At 24.3% G+C, this 12,642-nt stretch overlaps 1 protein-coding gene across 6 annotated transcripts in view; it reads right to left on the bottom strand.

Annotated features, from left to right (window-relative positions):
• LOC103580836 (tropomodulin) overlaps window positions 1-12,642 on the bottom strand; it is a 33,728-nt gene that overhangs the window by 6,865 nt on the left and 14,221 nt on the right. For 3 of the 6 annotated variants that reach the window (XM_053738378.1, XM_053738379.1, XM_053738382.1), the window contains exons 2-8: window positions 4,710-4,862; window positions 3,724-3,891; window positions 3,515-3,641; window positions 3,217-3,437; window positions 2,191-2,345; window positions 2,007-2,103; window positions 1,793-1,940 (exon numbers count right to left, since the gene is read on the bottom strand). In XM_053738378.1, coding sequence (XP_053594353.1) covers window positions 1,793-1,940; window positions 2,007-2,103; window positions 2,191-2,345; window positions 3,217-3,437; window positions 3,515-3,641; window positions 3,724-3,891; window positions 4,710-4,862 — 1,069 coding nt within the window. Of the gene's footprint in view, window positions 1-123; window positions 203-1,792; window positions 1,941-2,006; window positions 2,104-2,190; window positions 2,346-3,216; window positions 3,438-3,514; window positions 3,642-3,723; window positions 3,892-4,709; window positions 4,863-5,260; window positions 5,509-12,642 lie in introns of those variants that run through there. The other 3 variants (XR_008403536.1, XM_053738381.1, XM_053738380.1) reach the window with 3 other exon arrangements.

Below are 12,642 nucleotides of genomic sequence, written 5' to 3'. Positions count from 1 at the left end.
TTTTAGAAGATTAATTTGTTGTTAGTTTGTTGCACATCCAAAAATACTTGAGTAGTTAAATTATTTTTATGAGTTTTTGTTTGAAGAAGGTGCAAACCCTTTATTTTTATAAAATTCCTCTACCTTTACTTAATTAGTGCGGGTTTCCTGTGATTCATATTAAAGAATCTGAATTGTAGCCGCAACTCAAGATCTTTCCGTACTGTTAAAATATAATAAATGTTTTCATTTTTATACATAAATTAATTCTATTCCTAATTATAAATAAAGAAATTAAAATTATTAACAAAACATGCTTCATATATTTACTAAAAAAGTTCAATTTTTTCAGTCGAACGTCAATTTTTCAGTCATTAAAAATTTGAAATTAATAGCAAAGCCAAAACCAAAACACCAAATAATTAATAACAAATAAAAAATTAATTTCAAGCAAAAAAAATATATTTTAAAAATCAAAAAACTGTTAAATTTCAAAAATAAACACCCAGAAAAATTTTTTTTGTTTACTTACTGAAGCAAAGAAAAAAAAAAAAAAAAGAAAAATATGTTTTTATAAGGGAGAGTTACTCTCATTATTATTTTCATTAACTTGTATTACTGAAAAACCACCAGGACCAGCACCAATAGCAATTGTTTTAGCTCGTAGTAAAGCTTCAATACGACAAACTACTCCAACAAAATTTAAATAAATAAATTATTTAATTAAGTTATTAATAAAATTTTAAATCGATATATTATAAATATTTATTAATAAATTTTACTACAAGAATTAAATAATTAATGAAATTAGAAAAGGGTAAGAATAATGAAAGAAGTTACCTGAGATTAAATATAAAAAAAAAAAAAAAAAGAAAAAAGATGAAATTTATAAATTTTAGTTTTAATATACTGATACTGAGATGAAGTGATGGCTAAAGAACTAAATTAGACTACGAAGCATCGAAGTTGATTATTTTCAAATATTAATATTTTTTTTCTAATATTTATATTGATATTTGAATCTTCTGTAATCGCCTTTACAGTAACTTCCATCTAGAAAAAATGCATTTTCTGATGACGTATGATTTTTAAACACAAACTGATGATAGAATATTGTAGAGAATTGGATTTCCTGTAAAATGAATACCCACAACGATATGTTTTGAAAAAATAATTTTTTGAGAAAATTATACATTTTTTTGATAAATTTATTTTTGAACTAAATATAGTCCTGTGGGTACTCTTTCTAGAGGAAATTACGTCGCTGATACAAGTCTCAAGTTAAAAATTAGAAATTCAAAAATTTTGTAATTTTCTTTTTTTTGAACCCAAACATATTAATTTTGAAAAATAAATAAGCGGAAGTAACAGAGCTGAAATTTCTCGATGGATGAGTACCCACGACCATATATTTTAATTAATAATTTTGGTGTTTAACAAAACAAAAAATTTTTTGAAAATTTTTTTTTAAATTCTAAATATGGTCATGTGGGTACTCATTTCAGAGGAAATTACATCGGTTACAAGATTACTCAGTCAAAAATAAAATATTCTAATATTTTGAAATTTTTCATACTTAAAATTTTATAAAATTAGTTTTCTAATCAAACAAGTCACCAATAATGAAGCAAAAGCGATAGATAGAAGTATTTAAATTAATAAGAAAAAGCTTTAAATAATTAAAATAAGATAAAATTTTTTAAAAGCGTAAGCATAAAAATAAAGTAAAATGTCAAACGTCGCTGTCGTTTATTGTATTGGTCTCAAATATGAATACTACCTAAATAAATAATTAACAATAAAATGTACTTACTCCTATCGATGTTACGCTGTAAGTGTGCAGCGACACGATGTCTCGCGTCATTAAATTCAAGATGTAAACCCAATCGTAATAAAGTTGGATTTTGTTCAACCAGTTGTGTTATTTCCATTTCTATTTTATTACCCAACACTTGCGATCTCTAAACAAACAAATAAAAAAAATTGATTGATTGAGTGATTAAAAACTTTAATAGCTGACTAAATACCTGATTCGAACAACGGAATTCTTCAATAGATTGTGTCTTTAGTAATGCTCGAATGAGCCTGACCATCACTGTTGGACTGATAAAATTAGTCTCCACACTAAAAAAAATATTTATTTATCATTTATCATCAATTGATTAAGAATTTATAAGTTAGTTAATGAATTAGGTATCTAAAAAAAATTACTTTAATATTCTTAATGTCGAATTTTTTTCCATCGCTTCGGCTAATCTTTGTGCGGTCCGATCAGTCAGACAGACATTCGTTAAACTCAATGACTCCAAATGTGTATTACCTTCTAGTGCTTCAAATAATTTGAAGAATTGTTCGTCAGATATATTCTGTAATTTATAAACAATCATTATTATCATTTATTATTGTTTAGCAGTGGCTGAATAATTGGAACTTATGAATTATTTGAAATATTTGTTAATAATTCTTGAGTTGAATAAAAATTTTGAATTTTTAGTTTAAATCGAATGTTGTAAATCTAATCGAATAATAGGAAAATTGATAAATAATTTGAAACTCAATCAATAATTCGAAAGTTTACGAATACTTAAGATAGCTCGATTACTTCAAAATAATTCGAATACTTTTAAAAATTATCGAATACTTTAGAAACTCGAATACTTGAAAAAAATTAGTAATTAAGAGTACTTATAATAATTGGAAAACCTACGAATCTTTCAAATAATTCGAATAATTTAAATACTTCAACAAATTAAATTTTTTGAAGTATTAGAATATCTTAAATTATTTGAAAGATTCGTAGGTCTTCAAAAAATTCGAATAATTAAAAGACCTACGAATCTTTTAAATAATTCGAATAATTTGATAAGTTACGAATACTTGAAACTTTTTAAATAATTCGAATACTTGAAAAATTCGAATAATTTTAAAACCAACAAATTCAAATTTTTAAATGTGTTCGAATATCTTAAATACTTTAAGGACTCGAATACTTAAAAAAAATTTAATATTTACAGTACTTTCAATAATTAGAAAACTTACAAATCTTTTAAATAATTCATAAACTAATAATTCGAATATTTCGGGTAATTACAAAGTTTTTGAATAATGCAAAACCCAACGAATAATTCATCAATAGACGAGTAGTTTGAATTTTTCTACTACTATTCGCCTACTCCAATTATTATCACAAATTATCAAATTTAAAATAAATGAAAATGCTATAATAAAAATACTCACTTTAATATTATTTAAATTAAGATCAATAAGATTAATATCATTATTCTGAACTTGTTTTATTGATTGATCAACATCAGTGTCATTTGGTGGGTCCATAGGAAATACTTTAGGCTGGCTCGCTTTAGTAATACCGTCCCAACCTAGACCAACTGGCTGGCCGGAATTCAAAAGAGACGCGTGGTATTGATCTTGGTTCATCATTGAATGAAATCCAAGGATAGCTAAACAAACAAACAACCAAACAATTTAATTGTTTAATTAAACAAAACATTACACATAAATGATAATAAATAATTACCAGCTAAATCAATTATTTCATCTTGTGTTGCTGATGACAATGCTTGCTCATACTCGTCACCTAAATCTATTGATATTTGTTCGTCAGCTTCTTTTTCTTTGAGATTTTCTTTTGGTGGTGGTACCCACTGTAATTTTATTTTATTTTATTTTATTAATTTCTCATTTATGTATTACATTAATTAGTTTATTAATGAATTAATTAATTACCTTTTTACCACGAACGATACCAGGTACGTATGGTTTCAATTCAGGGATATCGGGAGTTTCAAGTGCTTGTTTATTGATGTGTTCAATTAATTTTTTACGGTTTAGTGGACCCGTTGGGGTTTTGTCGCACTCGTAACTACATCTTTGTGATGGTGGCATAAAACTATCCTGTAATTATTAATGTTAATTTAATTTTTTTTTAATTATTGTGACTACAGAAGAATACGAATTAGTAATTTATAAATCCATTGGTTTTTAATGTCTAGTGTCTAAAGTATTGAGTCTAGGGAAAAATTTGTAAGAACCTTTTTTGTAGAGAATTTTATTTACTACAAAATTGTACTGGGTCATTTTTTGATTATTTTTATTATTTAAGCTGTAATAGTAATTTTTAAAAATTATTATTTTTGTAACAATTTTTTAAATTTTTTTATTGGAAATTTTAATTTTTAACTTTGGGTAAAATCAAATTAAAATGAAAGTTTGATATTTTTGTAGAAAATTTTAATTAATTTTTTATTGTATCTGATTATTTACTAGAGTTAAACTTAAGTCAGAAAAAAATTATAATTAATTATGATGAAAATTTTGTAAATTACTTTCAGCGTCTTGATAATTAAAGTTACATATAAATTGATAATGACTTTTTTTGTAGATAATTGAGTCCTCTACAAATTTATCTCTTATCAATGTTATCATAAATTCATTAATTTATCCAGTATTTAAATTCTAAGTTAAAATAAAAATAACATAACAAAAAAATTATCAACTTAAATTAACTCTAGCATCTAAATAATTAGAGTTACATAAAAGTTACCAAGGACCTTTTTTGTAGATAATTTAATTCTCTACAATTTTATCTCTTATCATTTTTATCATATCTCCAATACTTTATCCACTATCGCTTTTTTAAGTTATAATTCAACCAATCATCTGATATTGTCTTTTAAAAATTTTAAAATTAAATTAAAAAAATGATAACTTACATCAGGATCAACTTCTTTAGCTAAAATATTTATTTCCTCTGGCGTTAACTGAGATAAAAGTTCATCAACGTCAACATCATCATATTCACTCAAATCTTTGCCATATAATTTAGCGGCTGTTGTCATCGTCGTCGTTTTGTGTGACGCTGAAGTCTAATGAACAAAATAAATAAATTTATTAATTAATCAATCAATCAATACTTGACCCTAAAATTTATAACAAAACCCGCCAGTAATTTTATTAAAATAACCAACCTCAATCAACGAGCAATTAATTACTAAATTTATTTCTCTTAACCAACCACTACTTACTATCAATCACATATATATAAATAAGACTTTATAAAAATATATATGACCCCAGAATATATAATTAAATATAGTATTGATTTTTTTTCGGTGCAACTACTGCCAAATTGGCATTTTAAATCGGAAGTTTAGTTTTTTTTTTATTTTAAACTTTCAATGAAATAAAAACCTTGATTTTATTAATTACTTTAATTATAATGATAATTATTATAGTAATTAATAGTTTTTTATTTTGTACTTACCAATAAAATATTTAAAAAATATAACCTCGATAGATATGATAAGTTAAGTGATAAATTATCGAGTGTTTGTTTGTTTATTTTTTTTTTTTAATTAAATTCAAATTCAATTTTAAATTTGAATTTGAATTATTATTATTTTTATTATTATTGTTGTTATTTAATTAATAATAATAATTAACATGGAACCTCACCCACTTTTCATTACACATCAATGAGTATGAACAGTATGAACGCTAGAGTACTCACTGATATGTATGTATATGTATATATATGTAATATATGTAATGTGTGAGTGATTTGTCGTTGATGACTAAGACAGCGCCCTTTCAACTACAAAAGGAAACAAAACTATGATTTTTTTTTGTTTTGTTTCATTTGCAGAAGAGACGAGAATTTCTTTTTAAATTTTGATTTAAAATTTTTTTAAATAAAGGAAGTGGAATTTTCTTTAAACGGGGGTAAGATTGGCAGGGGATGAAACTTAAAGATTAATTTATTGTTTATTTATTTGTTTAGTAAAAGTTAAAAATTACTGTTTGAGGAAGTTAAGACGAGTTTAGTATAAAGGCGCATGCGCAGTATAAAAATCGCGGGAAAATTTGAATTTTTTTTAAATTATTGAGTTTGTTTTTATGGTAATGTAAAAATTCATTATTGTTTTTTAATTAAAAATTAATGAGGTATAAGTTAAGTAGAAAAAAATTATTTTTTAAAATTAATAATTACTAATTTTAAAAACCATAATCAAATTTTTTTTTGTATTGAGAAAACTAAGTTTTTAGTTAATTTAAATTACTTTTGAAATTTTATCAGTTTGTAAGCATGATTAAAAAATTAAAGTTGAATCTTTAACGATAATACAATGTGACGATTTTGAAATTCATGTTCTTTGTGATTAATAAAAATATTGAGTTGGATTTAAATTTAAAAATTTTTAAAATGCAGTAGGATAAGAGATCGAGTACCCGATCAAGGAACTAGTACCTGATCACTTATATATTCATATATCTATATTTACTAAATTTTACTCAATATAGGTATACAAATATATGAAGTAATCGAGTTATAGTTCTCCAATTGAGTGCTAGGTTTTTGACCTTACTAAATTTTTTATTTAAAAAACCTTAATTAGTTTTTTTTTTATAATTTTGAGTTTATTACAGTCATACTATGAAATTTCGCGTATTTATAAAGTGACTATACCTACATAAAATAATAGAATTTTTAATCGAAATTCAGATTTTTCAAGTAAAGGTTTCAAGTAAAGTAAGAGACCTAATAACCAATAACACTAAAAAATTTTCTTGTAAAAATGACCTCCGAGAACTTTTTACACCACTCTATGTACCTCGTTACAATTTTTATTAATCAGCAACAAATGATCATTGAACATTTCTAACTACTCAATCAATAACTATATTAACTTTACTTATTTATCAAATAGTACACTGCAAAATCGCGTTTAGCCCAAGTGTTTTATTGTCATTTAAATACATTGTAGTCACTTTCTACATGTGTGCAAGTGTTTAGAAATTATTTAAAAAACACTTAGTATTTTAAATTAAAACACTTCGATTTACAGTGTATTTTTGAACATTTCGATTTTTTTTTGATTTTTTTTTCTTTTTTAATGTAAAATTATCATAAATTACACAGTTAGGCGCTCAACGGTGTAAAAATTTTTATTTCATACAGCGTAAATTAAATATGATATTTGGTGTAATTTTCACTAAAATTTTTACACCAAGTCATTTACTCTACATCGAATCCAAAATCTAATCACTCCATGTATTAGTATATCTATATATTTATAAGTATACACGAAAAAAAATAAACTTTAAAAATTAGTGTTCAAAATTATAACCCAAAATCTTCATAATGTGTCGTAAATTTTTATTATAACTCAGAATACGTGTCATAAATTTTTGATATTCAAGTTACGATTTTTAAAGTTTAAATATCAATTTTTATTGCATAAACAATAAATTTTAATATTTATCCTATAATTATTTTCATTTTTATTATAAAATAAAGAATTACTATTCAGAATTGCAGCACACTGATCACTTTATAATTATACTACTTGTCGTTTCTCAATTTATATAGGTGATTTTTTTCCGTGTAGATAAAAATACGTAGTGATCGGGTATTAGGTATTTTACCTTATCAGCCTTCCAAATATCATTCAAAATTAATTTACTTATAGACAGAAAAATAAATAATTTAAATGGAGTAATAATAAAATATGACATTTATCGCTTGGAAATTTAAAGTTATATCGAAATAAAATATATAAATAAATTTATTTATAATTATATTTATGACTGATTTTAACTTTGACAATTTAACGAAAAATTTTCTACAGTTTAACAATGCGTCAATTTTAAAATTTTTTATATCTAAATATAAGTGAGCATCCATTTCTATCTAATTACAAAATTTATTTTTCAATTCAATATTTATTAATAAAAATCTAATAATTAATTTTGAAAAAGAACATAATCATAACAAAGACAATGTATAATTTAATTTCTAAAATTAAAGTGTTTATTTAATCATGAGATGTCCTCGAGTAAGGCCCATTAGGCGCCAACTATTTGCCTCCGCGATTCGCCACGCTCATTTTACCGTGACCCGTCAGTCAGTCTATGTCCAAGTCATTAACGCAAAATAAAAAATAAAATAATGAATAATTTAAATAAATATTAATTATAATTGTAAAAATATTTTATTACTGCTAGATAATAATATAAAATATAAATAATAATATTTTTCCATAATATCAAGGTCTTTCCCAAGCATCAAGGTCATTCTTAACTAACCGGGAAAAGGATCTAAAAATATCTCAACATATCTAATCATATATTTTAATATATATTCTTAGCTCTTAAGACCTTTTGGTACAAAGTTATGAAAGTTAAAAAAATAAATTCGCGGTCCGCATCCGCGGTCGGGAGTCGCGGACCGCGAACTGCGAAAAGTGCGTTGATAATGGGGATGGTGATATTTAATTGAAGGATGATGAGAATGACCAATTGGTCTTGACTAGTGAGTAACTATCCGCGAGTTGTCGCTGTTGTAGCAACACATCTACAAGACAATTTAAATATGAAAGAGAAGATGTTTAAGAGTTTTAGTCAGTCAGAAAATAGCTAAAGCCTCGTCAGTTAACTGGCACCCACCCAAAGGTCTATACTTGGACATCATCAGTCGAGCTTGGAATTATTTATAACAAACTAACAGAGCGCGGCCACTGGCCTTCTTGTGAACTAACAACTGCCCAATCATTTTTTATTTTTCAATCATTTTGTTTTTTAAGGTCGAATACATTATAAAAGTATCGATAGTTTAATGGAAATTGAATACGATTTAGCCCTGATTTTTTAAATAATTAAGTTATAAGAGAATTGAGGTGAGAATTAAGTTGAGAAAAATTTTTGGTTGGTATTTCTGGGTCATTGTCATGGACGCTAGATGTCGTTGATGCTGGTGATGATGGGAAGCCCATTTTATTATTTTTTTTTATGAATTAAATGGATGATAAAAAAATTAATTTTTTGAAATGTTATTTTTGTAAATTTACGAATAGAATTTGAAAAAAAAAAATTATCGTTTTTTATTGGTGATAAGGATTTGATTCTGAGTAGAAAGAGTACCCACATGACTATATTTGGATAAAAAAAAAAATCATAGTAAAGATAATTTTGAAATTTACCATTTTTAAAATTACATTGAATATAGGCTTGTGGGTACTCTTTCCAAAGGAAATTGAGTCAAAGATACATATATGGTATTGATTCTGAATTGAAAAAATTTTTTTGAAAATTTTATAATTTTGACAAAAAAATTTATTGAATTTTTTTCTGTTTTCTTATTTATTAATTTTTAATGTCGATATAATTCTATAGAGAGTGGGTATTTATATGCTTGATAAAAAAAATGTTTGAATTTAAAAAAAAAAAAAATATATATTTATATAAATTTTTTTTTTTTAATTTGATTATAGTCATGTGGGTACTCGTTTCAGAGGAAATTTCCTACAAAACATTGATCCAGCAATAATTTTAATGAAAAACATATATTTTACATGAGTTATATATATATATATTTATAGTTTTTAAAGAGGGCCGGAGACATGGTAAAAATTTAGAGCTTATAATAGCTGTTGAAAGATTCAAAAGAACAAAGAAGATGAGCTAGTGAAAAGACTAAGACGGAAATTGTGTACACGTGTATGATTTACGATATGATGCTGCTTAGGATCAAGTAGATCAGTGTGCAGTGCATTTGTATTTTATGTTGAAATGCCTGGCCAAAGAACTTGGCAGAGTTGTTTTGTTGTGATGATACTTTGAGACATGAGAATTCCTCAAAGATCTTTACTTATGATTTGATAAATTCAAAGACATTTGTGCTGCGGAATAAATATATTGTACGTCAAACAAACTTTTAAGATTTAAATGATTTTTGTTTTTATTAATATTTTGTTTAATCAACTAAAATAGCCTTCAAAAACGTCAAGATTCAAATCTTTATCATTTTAATTGTTCAACACATAAATATGAGTCAGAATAGACATTTAAAAGAACATTCATTTATTCTGTGAAGAATTTTAATAAAAAAAGTAATATATAAGTGACAAAAAAAAAGTATTCTTACAGCGAAGTAGAGAATTAAAAGGCATTTTAAACAAGTACCAACAAGACGTACTTATTTTTGTAAACCTCAGAGATATACATATGTTTTTATTGATATATGTAAATATGTATGTATTTTTTGTCTTCATTAAAATAAGTATGGGTTGTGAGTACTCATTTAAAAGAGCATTAAATTCTCTACACACTTGGTAATAAAAATTTAGTTACAAAAATTTTCGATTTTTCAAAATATTTAAAGAAAAATTAAAAAAATTTTAATTTCATAATTTTACAGAAAATGAAATGCGTTTTAAAACGAATATTCCAACAAGAGAGACTTGTTTTTATCTTCAAAAGATATATAAATATATTTATAAAAAAATATATATACATATATATGTAGGAAATTTAATTCTCTATCAGCTAATCCGAGTTCATATATGTTTAAATTATCGTCATTTTAAATAAGCTCTTTTGCGAATAACCCATGCAACAAAAATTCGTTCAAAAAAAATTCTAAAAAGGTTTGACATGTAGAACTTCTAAACTTGAGACAGATTAGAACTTCAAGTGAAGCTTTTTTTGAACTTTAGTAATTTTGTTAAAAAAAAAAAGTTCATATGAGCGAAATTGGAGTAAAAAAAATAAAGTTTTTAAAACATATTTTTCAAAACTTAATTTTACTAAAATTTAGCCTCGGTCTAAAAAAGTTCAGAAAACCTCAAATTTGGAACTTTTTATAAAAATTTTTTTATTCTTATGAGGCTATTAATTTCCAATTGGAATTTTTTTCGGAACGAGAGTAAAAATGTGATAAAATTACGTTTTGAAAAACATGTTTCAAAAACTTTCTTTTTGTACTCGAATTCCGCGCATATAAACTTTTTTTTTTACTATCAAAATCACCAAAGTTCTAAAAAAGTTCCACTTGAAACTCTAATCTGTCTCAAGTGTAGAAGTTCCACACATGTCGGACTTTTGTGGAATAAATTTTTTTTACACGAGAAATGATAATAATTTCTTATCGACGCCTAAATATTACGGCTCACTTTTTCCTGTTTTCTTAACTGAAATATTTTCTACAAATAAAAGTATTCATAGAAATTACCATACTCTAATTTAAACCTATTTATAAATATCTATAATTACCATACACTCGTATTTGTTTTTTTTTTTACTTTCTGACATTATAAATACACTAATATAACTTTAAATTTATTATGTGAATCCTAGCATGAAATTTAACGCTTGGTAACCCATGATGAATCTCATCCATCGCTATTTTACAGGAAGAAAATTATCAGACGTTGATCTCGAACTTAAAAATTTAATTTTATTTTTAAACACCTCCTCGTTCATTGATCTCGAAACCCATACATTTAAATTATCATTTTTCACTTGAAAAAGAAAAAAAATAAATAAACAAATAGATACTCTAAGCTTCTAATAAATAAATTCAAATTAATTATTTTAAAAATTTTTTTAAGAATTTTATAGATTTTAAAAAATAATTATCAAGTAATTTAATAAAATTTATTAATTTTATATAAATATTTATTTGCTGAGATAATTAAAAAAATTAAAGCTGAATTTTGAATAAAAATACAATGTGATTATTTAAAAATATATGTTCTTTGTGATTAATAAAAATATTGAGTTGGATTTAAATATAAAAAAATTTTAAAATACAATACTAACTTTTTTTCTAAAAACATTAATTAATTTTTTATAATTATGAGTCTTACTATAAAATTTAAAGTTATGAACAAAATAAAATATATGAATAAGTTTGTTTATAATTATATTTATAATTTATATTCATGACTGATTTTAACTTTAATTTATTTGCTTTAAATTTCAGGGATAATTTTTGAAAAATTACACTTTAGAAAATCGGGAGAGAATTTCCAATAAATATGGAATTTATGTAACTCCTTAATTACTCCATCACTCGGAGTTACGAAGTGTTTAAAAAAATTATTTCACATGCGGAGATTTATTTTTAACGGTAATGTGATTTTTTTTTCAATTCCCTTTTACTCTGATCTGGAGTTTTATTATTAATATAATTTTCTTTAGGAGTAAACTGGACTCCGTGGGGATTAAATATATGATAAAAAATATATTCCGGATTTAATTCACATTCACATTGAAAATTTTTTCCACAGTGTACATGGAGCATTTCACTCCGAATCGACACTCTGGAACCCGACTCCCTCGATTTAGCTGAAAATTTTTTCACATTTTCTACCCCATTAAAAATGTTTTACAAAATTTTTTTACCCGACCAATAAAAAGTTAAGAATTTATAAAAAGATTCCTTATTTGATAACTTTTTGACTACTTGATTTATCAGCACGTTTTTATTTTTGTCAAAATTTTCATTTTTAAATTTACGTTTTGAAATAAAAACAAAATTATTCAAAGTTGCCTTTTATTTTTTTCTTACGTTTTCGAAAAAAAATTCAAAATTATTCGATGATTGCTTTTTTTTTTTATTAAAAATTCATAATTTTCTCGTAAATAGGAAAAAAATTATAAAAATTTTAAAATTCCAGAGAAACATTTTTGATGGGGTAGAAAGGGAACAAAAATTTTTAGCTAAATCGAAAGGAGTCATTCCAAAGTGGTCGATTTGGCGTGAAATGCCCCGTATATATTATTGATAAATTTAAAATGTTTTAAATTAATTCCTTAAACAAACAGCTTATAATAATAATAATCATAATAATAATAATATTTCCG

The sequence above is a fragment of the Microplitis demolitor genome, chromosome 4, assembly GCF_026212275.2.
Source record: "Microplitis demolitor isolate Queensland-Clemson2020A chromosome 4, iyMicDemo2.1a, whole genome shotgun sequence".
NCBI classification, from domain to species: Eukaryota; Metazoa; Arthropoda; class Insecta; order Hymenoptera; family Braconidae; genus Microplitis; species Microplitis demolitor.
The sequence above is the reverse complement of the archived record's forward strand: the minus strand, read 5'-3'. Positions and strand labels throughout refer to the sequence as shown.